The sequence below is a fragment of the Castanea sativa genome, chromosome 7 (genome assembly GCF_040712315.1).
Source record: "Castanea sativa cultivar Marrone di Chiusa Pesio chromosome 7, ASM4071231v1".
In the NCBI taxonomy this organism is placed as follows: Eukaryota; Viridiplantae; Streptophyta; class Magnoliopsida; order Fagales; family Fagaceae; genus Castanea; species Castanea sativa.
Window position 1 is genome coordinate 13,957,737 of NC_134019.1, and position 21,266 is coordinate 13,979,002.

At 40.0% G+C, this 21,266-nt stretch overlaps 1 protein-coding gene across 1 annotated transcript; it reads left to right on the plus strand.

Moving 5' to 3' along the window:
• The first annotated feature begins 297 nt into the window (after nucleotides 1-297).
• On the plus strand, nucleotides 298-3,158 carry LOC142642647 (AAA-ATPase At2g18193-like). Its single transcript, XM_075817046.1, has 3 exons — nucleotides 298-384; nucleotides 767-1,741; nucleotides 2,614-3,158. The coding sequence occupies exons 2-3, from the start codon at nucleotides 806-808 to the stop codon at nucleotides 2,968-2,970; spliced, it is 1,293 nt and encodes a 430-aa protein (XP_075673161.1). The 5' UTR covers nucleotides 298-384; nucleotides 767-805; the 3' UTR covers nucleotides 2,971-3,158.
• Nucleotides 3,159-21,266: the final 18,108 nt, after the last annotated feature.

Consider the following 21,266-nt stretch of genomic DNA (forward strand, 5'->3'; position numbering starts at 1 on the left):
CGTTTTTAATACTAATATAGTGGCTCAAGCAATCAATAAGATAACAGCCTTAACCATTCCTGTGGAATCTCACTCAACTACGTGGAAGTTTCTCATCAATTATTACTTCTCCGTTTCCACACTTTTTAAGTCAGTCAATCTCTCAGATAAGACTTGAAAGATACGCTCAAGAACAGTGAGACGCGGCTTCAAAAAATAAAAAATAAAAAATAAAAAAAGAATAGTGAGACGCAGCTGGTTTATAAAAAGGGACCTAATAGAGAGAATCATTCGTAGAGTGCAGGCAGTGTTAAGAGGAAAAAAAAAAAAGAAAAAAAAAATTAGTGCCTTATTCAGTGCGGAGATCTCTTGTTGTGTTCTTGGTTTCACGGAGTTTCTAGTGAGGTATTATTATGTTTTTCAAATTTATTGTGAACTTAATAAGTTTTGAACATATACTTGGGCATTGCATTCTCTATTTTATTATAGTATATAGATTGGTCCCTCTACGTTAGAGGGGTTTCCACGAAATGAGTTCTTGTGTAATTTTCTTGGTCCTTATCTGCTTTTTTTTTTTTTTTTTTTTTGCTTACGGTTATATTTAAATTTATTAACACATAGATAGTGATTTATCCCAACAAATTTATGGCAGATGTCATCCTTGTGAAATGACTCAAAACTTTCATAGACAAACCAAGAAATGTATACTTGGTGTCCAAACTTCTCTATTCCAGCCCTCAAAGCGTAAAAAATTGTATCCTTAACTGCATCGTTTTCATTTTTACAGGATTTGGAAGAGGGGTGATTGACCCTCAATTTTCAAACCATGTTAACTTTCATGGAGATGCTTACATCTTTGATCACAGCAGCTGGTGTGATTGTACTATGTCCCCTAGTAAAAAACCTCTTACCTTGCTCCTTCCTCAATAATCTCTTCTCCATCTATGAAGAATACTTTTGTACGCCTAAAATCACTCTCTTCTTTCGCACGGATTGTGGTCTCAGTGACAATCAAATGTATGATGTTGCCTCAACCTACCTCCGTAACAAGATTGTTGATTCATCAAAATGTCTCAATGTTGGCAAAACCGTTAGGCAAGAGAAGCCAACCTTTGATATAGTACCGGGAGCAGAGGTTATTGATTCCTTTCAAGGCATTAAAGGGCTCAAATGGAAGTTACATGCAGAAAAAGGATTTGATGGCCGTGAATGTCGTAGATATTTTACGCTTTCCTTTGATAAGAAACTCAAAGAGGTTGTGCTAGAGTCTTATTTAGCTGAAGTAATATCTCGTTCTAAGGCTATACAACAAGCAGAAAGGGTGTTAAAGCTTTATAGCCGTGATTTCGTCCATGGTACACCTGGTCGTGAATGGAGTTCTATTATTCTTGAACACCCAACTACATTTGAGAAGTTGGCAATGGACCCAGAGCAGAAGAGGATGCTCAAGGATGATCTGGACAAATTTATTAATAGAAAGGAGTGGTATAAGAAAGTTGGCAAGGCATGGAAGCGAGGGTATTTGCTTTACGGGCCTCCGGGTACTGGTAAATCAAGCTTGATTGCTGCCATGGCTAATTACCTCAAGTTTGATGTCTATGATTTGGACCTTTCAAGCATACGCTCAGATTCAGCGTTGAGAAGGATATTTCTTTCCACATCTAATCGTTCAATAATGGTAATTGAGGATATTGATTGTGCAAAGTTGGAAGATCGAGAGAAAGAGGAAATTTCTGATCAGCTGATTCTGAAAAAGCCAAAGGTTAACTTTCTTTATTCTCATAAAAACTAGTATGGTGGTAATTAGATTATTATATATTTTCGACAGTTTCGTGTGATTCTTAGATAGATTTGATCTGCTAAATGTGTTGTGTATGCTGAGGTCTGACATTAGATGTTTATTACATTAAAATGGATTATAAGTGAAGCAAATACCCTCGCTTTCGATTATAACTTATTTTTAATAGGAAAGAATGTTATAATTAAAATTTCTCATAATCATTTGACTAGTTCTTTTGTATTATAGTGCAAATATATGGTACTTTCCTTCTGACAATATCTCTATCTAGCTATTGAATGCGGTTCATTTAATTTTGTCAATATAGCTATCAGTTTCAGGACCTCTGATTCCTATTTTTCAATGACTCAAGCGCGTGTGCCAGTTTTTGTTTGATGTGGATATAATTTTTATTTATGAGATAGTTAACTCAACCGTGTCTGTTTGAAAACATTTTATTTAGTTTTTTTGCTGAAAACTTTTTTTATGAAAGTTTGCCACAGTATACTTGTGTCTTGAAAAGATTTTAAAAAGTAAGAAAAAAAAAAATTAAGTTTTAAAAAATTGTATATAAAAATTAAAAGTTAAAGCTTAAAAATGATGTCAACGTCTGATTAGTTTCTACATAGCAGAAGATTTTTCCTGCCTGTACTATTGGGTTGCATACCAAAATCATCTCTCCTAGAACCCATGGGAATTGGGTTTTTATTTGTTGAGTACAACTTCCACTGAATACATATGTCATGATGCTATATGTCAACAACCATTACCAGTACTATATATCACACTAGCTAATGCAAATGACATTATCTTATGATTTCATTATAACAATATTTACTATCATGTTATTTTTTTAGTTCACATTATCAGGTTTATTGAACTTCATTGATGGAGTATGGTCAAGCTGTGGAGAAGAGCGAATTATTGTGTTCACCACCAATCATAAGGAGAGGCTTGAGAAGCTTGATCCCGCTTTGTTGCGCCCAGGCCGCATGGACGTGCATGTGCACTTGTCATATTTAACCATGGATGGGTTCAAGCAGTTGGTTTCTAACTATCTTGGTATCAATGGTGACCACCAACTCTTTGAAGTGATTGCAGGATTGTTGGAGAATAAAAAAGTTACTCCAGCTGAAATCGCTGAGGAACTTTTGAAGAGTGAAGATCCCAATGTTGCTCTTCGAGGAGTTGTCGAATTTCTCGAGCAAAAGTAACTAGAGAATGGAATCATCGATCATTTGATGGGTTTATATATATCAATTATGTGTGGGTATGGCTATGTATGCATTATTATGTATCTCTTTATCATGGGTGTAGTACTTTTTGTATTTTGTGTGACTCTCTAGCTATCATGTAATATAATCTCTGCTTGTGATGAATAAATGTATGTATGTTCGAAATTGGATGAATATGCTTAAGAATGTATTCAAACTTCAAAATTCAAACTAGTAAAAAAAAAAATTTTAAATAAAATAAAATTTCTCACATGAAAAATTTATAAAATTAATAAAAAAAATTAAAAAAAAAAAAAAAGAGAGAGGAGTCATATGTAATTAAAAAATGCCACTTATTTTTCAAACTTTTTTTTTTTTTTTGGGAACCACAAACAAATATTTGATTGAAGCATGCATATTTCAAAATAGTTTTAAATTAAACCTATTCCAAAAATCCAAATGCCAAAATTTTAAGTTACCTTACAAATATATATACGTTTCCCAGAAACTCATGGAGCCTTTTCATTTAAAGAAAACTTTTCAAAGACTCATGAGATATTGTTTTGAAAAATGTTCATAAAATCAGTGGTCTTTTCTTTGAATTTTTTTTCCCAAGAAAATCATGGCATATTTGTTCTTTGAAAACAAAATTACTTTTCCAAAATTCCTTTGAACTTTTCACCTCTTTTTGTTTTTCCTTTTCGAAGGGAACTTTTCACCTCTTTGAAAATAAATTTCCTTACTCAAAATAAACTTTTCTTTTTCAAAATAACCATGGAATTTCCTCTTTTCAAAAGTGGAACACTTTTTGAGTGAGTTTGGCAACAAATTATAAGTTAGCTTTTTGCTTAAATTATTTACCATTTACGGGTCTTGTAAGTGCATAATTGCACCTGGCCCCAAGAACAGTTACGAGCTCAGGCCCAATGAGCCTTAAACAATATGAATTTGTAGAGTGTGGGCTTGAAACCCAGGTTAGAAGTGTGTGAGGATTAAATGACAAGCCAAAGATTGCAAACACTCGAAAACAACGGGGAATATTGTAAATTAACCTCCTCGGACGTAAGCCAAGAGTTGTTCTTAGATTATCTCTTCCTCTTTTTTCTTTTCCTTTTAGATTACAAAGTAGTCCGTCCCCATTTTCAGTTCTAGGTTGCTCCTTAAATACTCTTCTTTTTGATACTTTGTACACGTGTTGCCCCAATTCCCCCTTAGCCTAGATATTTCTTTTCTCAGTGCCTTTGAATAGTAACCAGAAGTTTCCCTTCCACTGTTTAGGTGTCACTTCCCCATTAATGCGGCCAGGGTGGTAGGTGCAGGGTCTCTAATGTGGATGTGGCAGCCTTTATCCTTAGTATTTCTCTAGCATCGATGCTTCTAAGACATTCAAGGGTTCACCCCCTTTTACCATTGGCCTTCACCGTGTCATTCCCTAACCTTTACAATGAAGTCCCGGAATCTCCGATGTCCGTTCGAGGGGAAAAATCATCCTCGGCTGTACCCTCGGATCCTCGGCGTATGGGCCGACCCATAGTACTAACAAGTTCTAAATCCAGGAGCAGGTCGGCCTTCCTCAGCATGGCCCAAAGGCCCATATACCCATCAGGGTCTTTTTACTCCCCATAATAGCCCCTCAAAACTCTAATTTTCGACGTCCGAGGAGAAAAATAGGGTTTTGATCTGACAAGAACCTACTCCACACACTTTGTGAGTGATGGCACGTGTGGAAATCGTTTCGCGTCCCAGAAGATGCCACTTGGCGGTTTTATTTTCAAAAATGCGCGCATTTATTACTGTAAGTTACACTTTGTCCCCCACGTTCAACGGCGAGATGGGCATCCAAAGGCCCTTGTTACTCCACGAAAATTTGGGCGGGACAAATATAATTTCGAGGCCGCTTTTCCGCACGCCGTGACGCTTCGGGAACCTGCGCCTTCATTTAATTCCCCAGGGGTTAATCCCATCATAACATCAGCCATCATACTTTACCTGCAGAAAACCGTGGAAATTTGCACACCTTCAACTTTGTAAGTTCTTGTTCTTTCTATTCTTAACCTTTTCTCCTCGGTCCTTGTCCTCGGCTGTCACTATAAGCATTCTCCCTCTTAGAGTTTAACCTTTCGTTCCTCTGTAATGGGAAGATTCAAGTGTCTAGTTGATACCGCCGCTGGGATGGAAGGCTTTAGGGCCAAGTACCGTATTCCCAGCGACGTAGGTCTAGAATATTGTCCGGCGGAAGCCGTGGCCGATTCTAGGAAAGAGGGAGAGGTTATCATCCCAATGATAGCTTTTATAGAGGGTGGGATGACCCTCCCAATGAAACCTGTAACTAGGGAGTACCTTCGCAACCACCGGTTGTGTCCCGATCAGTGCCTCCCAAACGTTTTTAGAGTTTTGGGTAGCGTCGATGCTCTAAACGAGCAAATGGGTCTAAACCTCTCCTGGCATGATGTCGTTTTTCTGTACGAGTCCCATAAACTCTCCAATGTAGGTTACTACATTAAGTCCCGTTCTAGTGTCGTTAGGTTAATCTCCTGTCTGCCCAAATCCAACAAAGGCATGAAGGACGACCACCTGATCGTCTCTGGGAACTGGCACGATGGCCTCCACTGCCCAGTTGAGTGGGGGGACCCAGGTGCGATGCCATAGGATTAATCTCCCCACAACACAACTTCCTCTAACACACACAAAAATGAGTATTCATAATTACTTAAACTTATTACATATCTGTGTGAATCTGATCAGGCTTGTTTGTTTTGACGTCTTTTTGCAGATAAGCAACACGTGCGCCCTCGTTTGAGTCACTGTAACATCGCAGACCTAAACCGAGTACTTCGCTCCGAGGTGTTCGTTAGCGAAGACTTACAACTCAGGGCTGCTCATCTCATTCTGGGGTACACTCCCATATCCTCGGACTTCTAGGAGATAGAGAACGCCATAATTGATGGTGACCGAAGACGAAGGAGAATAAACGTAGCCCGGCCCCACTTTTTGGACGACCGCGAGCTCCCTGACGCCCCTCACACCGTCTTGTACAACCAACCCATAGTGGCAATTCCCCTCGCCGTGCACTCTCAAGCAACTATTATTCCAGAAGAGCGGGTGTCTTCTTCACATACACTAGACGAAGAGATAGATCAATTCCATTTTGAAGACACCGAGAGACCTCGAGGGAATCAGTTCGTCGTGCTTTCCGACGAGGAGGAAGAAGCCACCGAGGCCTCTGGAATTGCAGGATTGGTAGTTGCCCTACCCGAGGACGAATCCGAGGAAGACATGGGCAGGATGAAGGGTCTCCTAACCAATAGAGCTGCGAAGGTTATGGAGAAAAAGACGGGGACGTCCCAAGTTCCCCCATCTTTGCCACCTCCCCCTCCTCCAGCTGAGCCAAAACTTCCAGCCGAGGATCCCAAGAAGAAGAGAAAGGGGGATATTGAGGGGACGATCAATAAGGACCCCAAGAAACCACGACAACAACTCCCACCGGTTCAGCAGCAGAAGCTGGACAAAGGCAAGGGTAGGGCCCGCTCAGTTGAAAGCGGGGAAATCAGGGACGAGGCCGAAGTGCGCCGAGCACCGACCACCTGGTCCCCCGACTTAAGACTGGACGGCGCACCCATCTCCAGTCAATCCAGTATAAGGGCAGTTCAACAAGGCCATGCCCACCACTTGGCCGAAGTGTTGGAGCGCCCTCTTCTGTTGCCCAAGGACATGGAGACCTTGGAAAAAATGAGCCAGCCACAACTATTCCTCTCTTTAAAAAGGGATTTAGCGCTAGTAAGTTTACCCATTTTTAGGAAGATTCCACTTTTAACAATATTCATAAGTTTGTTTACTACTTCTGATTCCATCACACTTTGTTACAGGCCATTCAGGAGGTCTTTGTAGCCGAGAAATTTATAGAAGACACTCGGAAGAAGGCCAGGACTGAGCTGGAGATTAGGCTGGAGACAGAGAAGTCCTTGGGCACAGCTATTGCTGAGAATGAAAAGCTTACCTCGGAGGTGGCTGAGATAAGGAGAGAGAAAAATGGGGTCGAGTCAAACTTGAAGACTATGAAGACCCAGATAGAAGGGCAGCGCAAGGTCCTTCGCGAAAAAGATGATGAGCTCGCCCGAGTCCAACGGGAACGCTCGGATTTGGAAAAAGAACTTGCGCTGATGAAGGAAGAAGCCAGCTCATTCCAACTCTCTTTACAAGCTGCCAAGCAGGCGAGTTTCGAGGAAGCGGTAGCAATCACCGAGGAGCAGCTGACAGAGGACTTCGCGGCTTTATGCCAGGAGTATTGTCAGAAAGTCTGGGGGGAAGCTTTAAACATAGCAGGAGTTCCTCTATCTTCGGATCTGAGGAAGTCCGAGAACGTTTGGCTTCCCCTAGAGATACAGGAGATTGAAGAGGCTCCTGCTGCTAATCCTACCCCTGAGACAACTCTTCCTGCTCTTCCTCCCATGGTCCCGAAGCCAATTCCAGATCCTACAGAACCTTTGGGTTCCAATAAAGACAAGGAAGGAGGCGGAGATGCCGAGAAGGGCCTTAGCCAAGCCATGGAATCCGATGTCCCTCCAACAAAAGTAGCAGACAAAGGAAAAAAGGTTCTGTCTCCTTTTGAGTTGGAGCTGAAAGAGACAGAGGGAACCAACACTTCTCAGCAAGATCCTCCTCCAAAAGCTTAGGACCTAGCTTAGGGCTTCTTTTTCTCCATGTTCAGCCTTTATATGTAATGCATGTCCAAATGATTAATGAAGAACAACTTTATTTGATTTTCACTCGTGTTGCACCTGTTTTTACTTTATTCTTTTTATACTTATCGCAAAAGTTTCCCATTAATACATAGCAAAAGTTTCTCAGAGTAAACAAATATAACTCCAAGGATTGCACAATCATAACTTCCACATAATCATGCGCATGTTATCAAAGACTTAACAGAAGGTGACATGTTTGAGATATTTAAATAATGCCTTGATTAAAAAGAAGAAAAGACCTCATATAATGATCAAACCCTTGTAATGTATAGCACCGTTTCTAGTAGGATGTAAGGTCCGAGGACCATTCCTTATACAAATTTGCTTAACACTTAAAGATATAAAACTTAAGATCCGAGTTAATAAACAGTAACGCATTAACACCCAGACATAATAAGGAGTTAACTTTGATCAAAGTCGTGGTCCGAAGATAAGACTTAACCAATTTTCCGTTTGATTCTTAAAAATTGTAACTTCAAATGTTAAATTTCCCAAAGCAGGAGGTCCGAAGACCCGGCATAACTAAGGTTCTGTTTAACAAATGACAAGACATCAATTTCCACAAGGTTTGTGGTCCGAGGACTGCACTTAACCAAGTTTCTGTTTGATTCTTAAAAATGATAACCTCAAATGTTAATTTTCCCAAAGCAGGAGGTCCGAGGACCCGGCCTAACTGAGGTTTTGTTTAACAAATGACAAGACATCAATTTCCACAAGGTTTGTGGTCCGAGGACTGCACTTAACCAAGTTTCTGTTTGATTCTTAAAAATGATAACCTCAAATGTTAATTTTCCCAAAGCAGGAGGTCCGAGGACCCGGCCTAACTGAGGTTTTGTTTAACAAATGACAAGACATCAATTTCCACAAGGTTTGTGGTCCGAGGACTGCACTTAACCAAGTTTCTGTTTGATTCTTAAAAATGATAACCTCAAATGTTAATTTTCCCAAAGCAGGAGGTCCGAGGACCCGGCCTAACTAAGGTTCTGTTTAACAAATGACAAGACATCAATTTCCACAAGGTTTGTGGTCCGAGGACTGCACTTAACCAAGTTTCTGTTTGATTCTTAAAAATGATAACCTCAAATGTTAATTTTCCCAAAGCAGGAGGTCCGAGGACCCGGCCTAACTAAGGTTCTGTTTAACAAATGACAAGACATCAATTTTCACAAGGTTTGTGGTCCGAGGACTGCACTTAACCAAGTTTCTGTTTGATTCTTAAAAATGATAACCTCAAATGTTAATTTTCCCAAAGCAGGAGGTCCGAGGACCCGGCCTAACTAAGGTTCTGTTTAACAAATGACAAGACATCAATTTCCACAAGGTTTGTGGTCCGAGGACTGCACTTAACCAAGTTTCTGTTTGATTCTTAAAAATGATAGCTTTAAGCGTTAGAGATACTCATAACTTTGAAATGTTAGCTGACAAAAGCGAATTTCATTAATAATAATACCTTCTAAGATTATTTACATTCCATGGGCGTGGTACAATTTTTTCATCTAGATCAGCTAGCCGATATGACCCTATGCCTGCCACTGAAACAATGCGATAGAGGCCCTCCCAGTTGGGCCCTAGTTTACCCCAAGCTGGGTTCTTAGAAGTGCCCACAACTTTCCTTAGTACAAGATCACCAGGTGTAAGTGGCCCATTTCCCTGAGGATAAGCTAGGGTAGAGTATCTATTTATGATACCCATGTCACCACAATATTGCCTAAAGGCCTTGCTGTCAAATTGAACGCCATTGTCTGAGACAAGTGTATGTGGTATACCAAATCTAGTGACAATATTTTTCCAGATAAATTTCTTGGAATCAACATCTCGAATATTAGCTAAAGGCTCAGCTTCAACCCACTTAGTAAAGTAGTCTGTCCCTACGAGCAGCCATCTTTTGTTTCCTGCAGCCCTCGGAAATGGCCCTACTATGTCCAATCCCCATTGTGCGAAAGGCCAAGGACTAGAGAGAGGGTTGAGAACCCCTCCAGGTTGATGAATATTAGGGGCTAACCTCTGGCATTGATCACATTTTTTGGCATAGTCCTGAGCCTCCCTCTGCATATTGGGCCACCAATAACCCTGAGTCAGGGCTCTATGAGCTAAGGACCTTCCCCCAGTGTGGCTCCCACAAATTCCTTCATGCAATTCCTCCAGTAATGCTTCTGTTGATTCGGGATGCACACACAACAAGTACGGTCTTGAAAAGGATCGTTTATACAGCTTCTGGTCCTCGGACAACCAGAAACGTGGCGCCTTTCGACGTTTCTTTTCTACTTCAGATTTTTCCTCAGGAAGGATATCATTTTTAAGAAAAGCTGTAACTGGGTCAATCCAACTAGGCCCAGACCTTATCAGATGGATGCGAGGCGCATTGGTAATGACAAGAGAGGGTTCTAGTAAATCCTCAACGAGGATAACCCGAGGTAAACCTTGAGCCGAGGACGTTGCCAGCATAGCTAAGGAGTCTGCATGGGTGTTTCCGCTCCGAGAGATATGAGTTAATGCGAAGGAGTCAAATTCAGTTTGCTGGCGCTTGATCTGGGCCAAATATTCCTGCATCCTTGGATCTCTAGCCTCCATGGTCCCTGTGACCTGGCCGACCACCAGTTGAGAGTCTGAGAAGACATGAATTTCCTTCCCACCCATCTTACGTACCATCTGCATGCCTACCAAGACTGCTTCATATTCGGCCTCATTGTTAGTAGCCGAGAATGCCAATCTCAAAGATTTTTTGAAGACAATTCCTTCAGGGGACATTAGAACAAGTCCAACACCAGACCCTCTCTGATTAGCAGCCCCATCCACATACACTCTCCAAGCCGAGGGCACTGCGGCCGTGATCACACCAACTGATTTTTCACCCATGTTTGCTTCTTTTGGAGTTTCTTCTAACAATGGTTCGGTAAACTCCGCCACCAAGTCAGCGAGGACCTGGCCCTTCACCAAGGTGCGAGGCTTGTACTTGACATCAAAGGCTCCCAAAATGGTTCCCCATTTTGCCACCCTGCCAGAGTAATCAGCACTGCGTAACACCGCCTTAAGAGGCAATTGAGTCAGAACAACCACAGTATGAGACTGGAAATAATGAGGAAGTTTGCGCGTGGCATGGACTACGGCCAGAAGCGCTTTTTCCAAGGGCAGATAGCGCACCTCGGCCTCATTCAAAGACTTACTAACATAGTAGACCGGTTTTTGCACCCCGCTTTCATTCCTTATAAGGACCAGGCTCACCGCATGGACGGCCACTGCCAAATAGGCGAACAAAACCTCGCCCGCCTGGGGACGAGACAAAATGGGTGGCCGAGAAAGATATTGCTTAAGCTGTTGGAAAGCTAACTCGCAGTCCTCGGTCCATTGAAACCCTTTCCATTTGTTCAACAACTGAAAGAAAGGACGGCACCGATCAACTGACCGAGAAATAAATCTATTCAACGCAGCAATCATTCTGGTCAATTTCTGGATCTCTTTTGGGTTCCGAGGCAGCTGCAAATTCTGAATAGCCTTAACCTGCACTGGGTTTACCTCTATGCCCCTATGAGTAATCATATATCCCAAGAACTTTCCAGACCCCACGCCAAAAGAACACTTGGAGGCGTTAAGGCGCAGCTTATACTTTCTTAGCATCTGGAAGGTGTCGGCCAGATCTGACATGTGTGAAGGTACTGTCTTACTCTTCACCACCATATCATCCACGTATACTTCAATGGTTTTCCCCAGTTGCTGTTCAAACATTCGGGTCATCATTCTTTGGTAAGTAGCCCCAGCATTTTTTAACCCAAATGGCATGACCTTATAATGATAGTTCCCAGTTGGAGTAATGAAAGCAGTTTTCTCCTGATCCTCCAACGCCAAGGGAATTTGGTGGTAACCCTGGAAGGCGTCCAAGAAACTCATCCGAGGATGGCCGAAAGTAGCATCTACCAGTTGATCAATACGTGGTATTGGGAACGAATCTTTAGGACAGGCCTTATTCAGATCAGTAAAGTCTACACACACTCTCCATTTGCCGTTCTTCTTTTTAACAACAACAGTATGAGCCAACCATTCAGGGTAGAAAACTTCTTTGATAGCCCCCGCCCTTTTGAGTTTAAGAACCTCTTCCTTCACAGCCTCAGAATGTTCTCTGGAAGATCGCCGAGGTGGCTGCCTCCTCGGAACAATGGCAGGATTGACATTTAAACGATGACAAATGAAGCTCGGATCTACGCCTGGAGCCTCATAGGGGTCCCACGCAAAGACATCTATATTATTCTTCAGAAATTCCAACAACTCCATCTTCTCTTGGTGTGGCAAACGTATGCCAACTTGGAAGAACCTCTCTGGATCATCTGCTATTACAAACTTCTCTAACTCCTCACAAACAGCCTCATCTCCTGTCATCGCTCCAAGTGCCTCCGGAGCTGTTAATTGCTATGACTCCTGGATGGGCAAAGTTGATGACTCAATTTCTGACTGACGAAGCACCGCGGCCGATATGCATTGCCTGGCCACTACCTGGCTGCCGAGGATTTCCTCAACATGCTCCCCCGAGGGGAATTTAACCTTAACGTGCAAGGTAGAGGAGACAGCTCCCAGAGCGTGCAGCCATGGCCTGGCGAGGATGGCTGTATATGGAGAGTACGCGTCAACCACAATGAAATCCACCTCAACCGTTTCTGTGCCGGATTGAACGGGTAAACGAATCTGTCCCTTCGGCACAACGGCTCTCCCTTCAAAGCTTATAAGTGGGGAGTCGTAAGGAGTTAGATCTTCCAACTCCAACCTTAGCCCCTTAAATAGATCAGGGTACATGATATCTGCACCGCTGCCCTGATCTATCATCACCCTCCTCACATCATAGTTCCCTATCCTGAGGGTGACCACAAGAGCATCGTCATGGGGCTGAATAGTCCCTACCTTGTCATCCTCGGAGAAACCTAAGACGGGCAAAGTGCCCTTCAACCTCTTCGGCCTGCAGCCCACATCCTCGGCCTGAGGATGGGAAACCGCCATCACCCTAGTGGGACCTGAGCCGGTCCTACCAGGTGCAGCGAAGATAACATTAATTGTTCCCAATGCTGGCCGAGATGAATTGTTCCTCTGGTTGTTTGAGCCAACTTGACTGACCTGCCCGGTGGGCTGACACAAGTGCTGCTTCAACTTTCCCTCACTGACGAGTTGTTCCAGATGGTTCCACAAGATCCGACAGTTCTCGGTAGTGTGGCCCACATCCTGATGGTACTGACAAAAGAGGTTTTGGTTTCTTTTCGCAGGGTCCCCTGCCATCTTACTGGGCCATCTGAAGAAGGGCTCTTTACGAACTTTCTCCAGTAACTGATGCACTGGTTCTCGGAACACAGTATTGACAGCCTGAGGTGCTGCCGAGCCGAATTGCCCGAAGTAATCCCTCCTCGGCTTGTTGTTGTGATATCTGTCCGACCTGAAATCCCTTCTCTCCTGCGGGATAACCTTCTCCTTTCCCTTCCCCTGCTGCTGGTCTTCCTCTACCCTTTTGTACTCATCAATACGATCCATAAGGAGACGTACGCTGCGGACGGGCTTTTTCGTCAAAGACTTTCTTAGGTCGTGGTCAGTAGGAAGACCTACCTTAAAGGTATTAAGCGCCACCTCATCAAAATCACCATCTATTTCGTTAAACATTTCCCAGTATCGGTCGGAGTATGCCTTCAGCGTCTCCCCTTCCTTCATGTCCATGGATAGCAACGAGTCCAATGGCCGAGGGACTCTGCTACACGTAATGAACCGCGAAGCGAATGCCCTAGTTAGCTCCCTGAATGAGCCTACAGACCCCGATTTGAGACCGTTAAACCATCTCATAGCCACAGGTCCCAAACTGGAGGGGAAAACTTTACACATCAGAGTCTCATTGTGAGAATGCACTGCCATCCTCTGGTTGAAGTGACTCACGTGCTCCACCGGATCAGTCCGGCCATTATAGATGGTAAAGGTGGGCTGGGTGAACCTTCTGGGAAGCCTCCCCCTCTCAATCCTCCGTAAAAACAGAGATTTAGAGAGTTGGTGCAACGCCCTACTCATAGTATCGTTGCCTAAGCCCCTAGAACGAAGCTTCTTATGTCTGCGGGTTAGCTGGTCGTCCTCCTCACCGGAGGACGTTGCACTGGTGGGGGAGCGCGATCTTGAGCTGTAGCCACCTCCCCTATCCTTCTCCGAAGAAGAATTAGACGAGGACGGTGAAAACTTACGTTTAGCACGGCGCAACTTTCTCTTCAAACGATTGATTTCCTTCTGCATGGATTTAGAACCCTCCTCGTGGGTGGTGCTACCCCCGCCATGAGTATGGCTAGCGCCTGGGTATTCTGTATAGACACTCCCTTCACGATCCCTTCGACGTTCAAGACGCTCGAAATGATCCTCCGGTTGTGATCCCTGCGACTCTGCATGGTGAGAGCCTAAGCCTGCCATAATATTCCTACCTCTTCTAGACTAGATTCCCACAGACGGTGCCAATTGTAAGTGCACAATTGCACCTGGCCCCAAGAACAGTTACGGGCTCAGGCCCAATGAGCCTTAAACAATATGAATTTGTAGAGTGTGGGCTTGAAACCCAGGTTAGAAGTGTGTGAGGATTAAATGACAAGCCAAAGATTGCAAACACTCGAAAACAATGGGGAATATTGTAAATTAACCTCCTCGGACGTAAGCCAAGAGTTTTCTTAGATTATCTCTTCCTCTTTTTTCTTTTCCTTTTAGATTACAAAGTAGTCCGTCCCCATTTTCAGTTCTAGGTTGCTCCTTAAATACTCTTCTTTTTGATACTTTGTACACGTGTTGCCCCAATTCCCCCTTAGCCTAGATATTTCTTTTCTCAGTGCCTTTGAATAGTAACCAGAAGTTTCCCTTCCACTGTTCAGGTGTCACTTCCCCATTAATGCGGCCAGGGTGGTAGGTGCAGGGTCTCTAATGTGGATGTGGCAGCCTTTATCCTTGGTATTTCTCTAGCATCGATGCTTCTAGGACATTCAAGGGTTCACCCCCTTTTACCATTGGCCTTCACCGTGTCATTCCCTAACCTTTACAATGAAGTCTCGGAATCTCCGATGTCCGTTCGAGGGGAAAAATCATCCTCGGCTGTACCCTCGAATCCTCGGCGTATGGGCCGACCCATAGTACTAACAAGTTCTAAATCCAGGAGCAGGTCGGCCTTCCTTAGCATGGCCCAAAGGCCCATATACCCATCAGGGTCTTTTTACTCCCCACAGGTCTTACACTACTTTTTGTATTAGCTTCATTCCAAATATGTTTCATCTTTTTTTATTAAAAAAAAAAAGAAGCTAGATTTAATTTTGGTCTCACATTAATTATACAAATAAGCTGCTGAAAATAAGTAATTCTTAAATGGACACAAAAACAAAAATCATATTTTCCTAAAATACCGAAAGGATATTTAAAATGTTTTCATCAAATGCCAAACGTTTAAGTAACCTTTCAAATAGTGAATTACAGGAACGTATTCAAAATAAGGTAATTTCAAAAGATGAGTGTTCTGAGGGTGTCTAAAACTTGCTCCACATGTAACTGAGCTTTGGAGAGTCTATGTCTTCTAGGTCAAGACATTTTTTTATATTCCATTTTAGCTTTATAAGCCCTTAGGTTTTTCTTTGCTAAATTAGGTAAAAAAAAATTAAACTTAGAGGTGACCAATTACAACTTAGAAAATCAATTAATTGATGGCAACTCCTTAAAATGAATAAGAAATGAAAGGCACGCTCATGCACACGAAAAATTATTAGGTACTCCCGGAGTACTATAAATGCATACTCCCTCCTCTCACATGAATGGTGGATCCCACCATGAATTTAATTAATGAGACCCACCATTCATGTGAAAGGAGGGAGTACGCAATAATTTCCCCATGCACACATATCACCCCAAATGTCACGCACTAGTCATTATATACATATGTCACCAAGACCTCAATCTGTAGATGTCAAGGCTGAAATCCGGTGTTGACATAATGTTTAAGAATTTGGTTACCATGTGATTTATATTTGTCATACTTTGATCATTTTATAAGAATTATAAGTGAAATTTTGACCATGAAATGTTGCAGCACAACTTATTCAAATGTTTAAAAAAACCACTTAATTTTTTTTTTTTTTTTTGAAACTAAACCACTTAATATTCAAATGAGTGGCATTTAATTATTGTACACATTAGCTTTAATTATATGTATATGTGTATAGATATACGTATAAATTGTGTGCATGTATAATCTATGTATATAAGTGTACGAAGAAATAATTACTTCTAATTAAAGTCAAATATTTTCATACCACACTTAGATTATAATTTACTTCTAATTAAAGTCAAATAGTGGTATAACTAAGATTAATCTTAGTTATACCACTATTTTCATACCACACTTATCTAATTTTAACTGTTCATCCATTTTTCCTCAAAAAAAAATTGTTCATTGATTAATATAAAATATTAAATCGTGCAATCAGGGGGGCACCATTTTATGTTCAAGAGGTTAAATTGAAGCCCCTGACTTGAATATATATATATATATATATATATATATATATATATATATATATATATATATATATATATAAAAGATATATTTCATTAGTTTAATTTACTTTTAAAAATATTTTTGCACACGTTGATCACATATTAGCCTATCTCAAAATCAAATAACAACATAAATCATAGATCTTTATTTTTCTCTAATTTGATCTTTGGCCTCATTCTCATAAATTTCTTCTCATCTCTATTCTCTATTTGACCATCTCGCCATCTCCTACTCTAAGAGTACAAAGTTTGTATTTGTGAGTTATGAGTATCTTTCTTTCTAGTATAAATTTATATTATATTATGTGAGTATGTGTCTGATAGACTAACACTGATTGTATAAGTTAATATTACTATTATTTTTTATAATGTTATTTGTGTGAATTGTGATGTATATGAATGTGTACGTATATAGTAAAAATATAATTTAACTATATAAAATTTAATAATTAGGAAATATAAAGGGTTTGTTACATGTGTGTGTATTGTTATATCATGTTACAATAGCTTTTTGTTATAAAGTTAGTGATTCAAGAAAAAAAAAAAAGTAAAGTTAGTAATTTTTTAAGCATTTGATTGGTTAAGTAAACCCTTAGTGTATTATTTATGTATAGATGAGTGTGGATCAATTTAATATAGTGTCAGTGGGTTGAATCTTGTCATTTAGTTTAAAATATTTTTATAAAAATAATGATAAATAGATAATGACAACAGCATAAAAATAAAAATTGTATATAAACTTAAGAAAATTAAATGGTCACACCTACCTACATTGGCAATAAATAATGGCAACCTATAATGAACAATCTTGTAATGATTTAAATATGAAAACTTGTAGAAGAAAATCATAAAACTTCATGCATTTGGTGCGTGTGTGTGTGTGTGTTTTCCCCTTGTTGATAGCTAAATATATTCGAGTTCTTTATTATTAAATTTTTTTAATGACTAAAAAAAATTCTTTAACTACCACTGTATATGCAATATCATCTTTTTTGTTTTTATATACGGTAGTATTTTATATTGTCCGTTAAAATTTGGTAGATATTGTACATAGTATAATAAAAAGAAATATTGTGCAACTTAAAATTAGGTGGGCTAGGGCAATGATACGGCGCCATATGAGCCCTTTTTCTCCATCATTAAAAAAAAAAAAAAAAAAAAAAAAAAAGTTAGTCATTTTCTATTATAGTTGTAGATGACTAAACAAAGTCTTTTGGCTATATTTTGCTAAAAATATGAGCTTAGAGCATTGTAACGAGGATAGTCAATTTAGCAACTAATACCCTCAAAAAATACTCTACAGCAAATAAGGAAAACTCAAAATAACTTGAGTAAGAATTAGCAGCTGACTGTAGCTTAAAATTTAGTCACATTTTTTCTTAAAAGAGTAAAGGCTTTAATACTTAAAAATAACCACCGCGCACCCTTGGTGCGGTGGTCACTCCACAAATATAAATGCTTGTAGGGTGTAGGGGGACAAAGGCCAACGTTCAAGTCTCCAAGAGGCCACTTAGATTAGGCTAGAGTAGAAATTTTATCTTGTATAAAAAAAAATACTTAAAAATAAAAAAATAAAAAGTATTCCAGCACTCAGTTTTGTCAAAAGCTGAATCAATGCTTGTCCTTTCCCTTCACAAACACGCTGAAAGCCAAAAAAGAGAAGATTGAAAAGGAATAGAGTCGGGCAACTTAAAACTTAAAACTAATGACATTTCTTAGGCAAACTTTGGTAAATAGTACATTTTCTGGAAAAAAAAAAAAAAAAAAAAAAAAAAAAAACTCGGCGACTAGCATGCGTTTGAACTTATTTAGTAAGTTGAACTGTTTTTGGAACTTGAGTCTGTCAAACTCGAGTTCGTCAAACTCAAGTTCCAACCCAAAATTGAGTTTCCCAAACTCGATTTACTCTTGGATAACACCTGAAGTGGAATTAAATTAAAAAACAAAACCACGTGGAACTCAAGTTCCATGCTTATAAAAAAAATAACCCAGATGGAACTCAAGTGTAGGAAACATGAGTTTCGTTATTCTTTTTAAATGGAACTCGAGTTTAGTAAACTCGAGTTCCATGTTTTTTTTTTTTTTTAAATCCACGTCAGGTGTTATCCAAGAGTAAATCGAGTTTGGGAAACTCGATTTTGGGTTGGAACTCAAGTTCGACAAACTACAAGCTCAAGTTCCAAAAACAATCCGACTTACTAAATACTTTCAGCCGCATGCTATTTATCTAATATTTTTCTAAAAAGATGCTATTAAGAAAATTTTGCCACATTTCTTATTAACAACTTTCGAGGTGCGGCAGAATGAGAATTGGTGACCACGATGTTTCCATACAAAGAGAGAGAGAGAGAGATTGAGAATAGTTAATCTAATTTTTTGTTAAAAAAAATTTTATTAAAAGTGCGCTAAAATATATTTTTATTTTGAAAGATTTTGAAAATATTAAAAAGATTTTTTTATTAAAAGTGCGCTAAAAATTTTTTTATTAAAAGTACGCTAAAATATATTAAAAAAATATATTTTCATCACCGATCTGTGCCGAGCACTCAACCTCCATCATCACCGATCTACGGCGAGCTCTAAACCTCCATCATCGCCAATTTGCGCCAAGCTCTCAACCTCCATCATCACCGATCTGCGCTGATCTCTCAACCTTTATCATCACCGATCTGCACTGATCTCTCAACCTCCATCATTACCGATTTGCGATTCTCTTCCATTCACCATCTTCGATCTGCAATTTCTGCCATTCACCATCTCCGATCTACGAGTCAAGGGTGTAGTTTTCAGTAATTTTCTCTTTATTTCTTTGTTTCAGTCTCATGCACGTCCAGTTTTCTATTTGTGTTCTTTGGATTTGTGGGTTACTGTTGTTTGGGTTTGTAGATCTATTTTTCAGTGTAGATTTGTTTTCACAAATTTGTGGAATTTGTGGTCTTTGATCTTTTTCTTTCGGTCGAAATTGGATCCGACCGCTGTGCACCCGAGCCTGATCTGACTCAAATCGTGATTTTTCCGCCGCTCTACCACCTGACCAGATAGAGTCAATTCCGGGTTGAGTACAAACCCGAACCGAACCGACCCATGGACACCACTAGTCACTCATGATGTCATTGATAATGATGTCATTGATAAGGGTGATTCTTCCGCTTAAAAGAGAAATATATTAAAAAATGCAAAAAGTTTTGCTACAAACGCATTTGGAGTCATATTGTGAATATCATTCTATTTCAACTAGAACAATTGTAAAATCTAGTACAGGTATATAAACTGGAAACATAATCCCCCTCTTCCGCCTTGAATCAAATTTCAGCCCATTCTGTTGTGTGTCGGATGATCTGGGTCAGTTAATTTCGGCCAAAAAATACAAGATTTGGCCGGTATGAGTTAAGGTTATGGATCCGAATATAGAGAGAGAAAGAGAGTGTTAAATTATTGATTCTTGATACCATTGGAAAGCTTGTGTAACATAAATTCTAAGGGACCAACTTTGGGTCATTTTGTGCTATGATAAAAAAAAATAAAAATAAAACTTATTTATTGTTAATTATTTCACAAGCTCACCAATTTTATGGACACATCTGCTGCCATTGATCAACCACTTAATTATTTTGAATTCATCACTTTTCTCCAGGCAAGCTTCGGATCAAATAAAGGGGGTGTTTGGTACATGCACTTAAAAACTGAAAACTGTTGTTTAAAAACATGTGTGGAAATACGTATAATGTTATTCAAAAACTGAAAATTGTTGTTTGAAAACATGTACCAAACACCCCTCTTACGTCACTTAAGTCACTACCATAATTGATTCTTTCTCGTTGAAGGATTTGTATGACCATCTTTAATTTTAGCTTATGAATTTTGTCTCAAGCAAAATCAAATTTTTCATAGTGTTTCCCATAATAAAAAAATTTAAAAAAAAAAATCTTTGATAGTGAAATTAGAGTTTGACCAACATGTAATTGATTCAGGTGCATCCAGAGCAATGAGAGGATCATAGCAAAGTGATAAAAACTTGTGGACTTTCTTATACCATTTTATCATTCATGGTTGCTCTTATATTGATATATTTTAAACATATATGAAAAATAAATACTTAACAATATATGATGATGCACAAAAATCATTAGTGAGTTGATCGTCCACACACACACCAATAAGGGTATCTAAAGAACAAGAGAAAGAAGAACCAATAAGGAGCACCGGTGGAGTGTCGGTCAAAGACCCTTTGAAGGTTAAGTCAGTGATAGAATGAGAATCTCCAAGAACTCTAAAGTATGAGAACTAGGAAATTTCAAGTACCTTGGGGGAAAGGAGGTCTAATACCTATATAGTGGTATGGAGTTAACTGAGATCCCTTGGGACGCAGAATCTTTCCTTGTGGAGAAGATTTTGGAGTTAAGGCTCCGAGATTTCAAACTTTCCTTCCTATATCGGGAAGATACGAACGTGAAATAGGGTCTTTAGGCGGGGTGTGCAAGTTATTTCCATGTAGGGGTTGATGAATGGAGAACATGTAAAGGTTCATAGGGCCCAACATATTCAACCGTGGGGCTCATACAAATCCATCCATCGGTTTAGGCATCATCCCCCTATCGCGATATACTTCAAACCTATTCATCGGCTTTTATGCACCTACCACCCGTTAAGACCAACTGCCAAGTACCCGACAGATCTCTATGAAGCTGACGGATCTCTATGAAGCTATGTCTGTCCCGACCATCAGGTGAGGTGTTTTCATCCCGATGGGTCAAAGATTTTAAGAAAAACGTTTATGTCTGATGATGCCGAAAAATCACCAATAAGCTACACGCACTCTCAAATCGAAACAATACCTACAAAACGAAAAGAGAAGACCTAACAGAGAGCACCGGTGTGGTGCCGACCAAAAACACTCCGAATGTCAAGTTAGAATCTTTCACAACCCTAGAGTGCCAGAGTTGAGTCAATAATGCGTACCTTGATTTATGAGGGTTTTAAGGTATTTATAGTAGTGTAGGGTTAACATCCGTGCCTTGACCATGA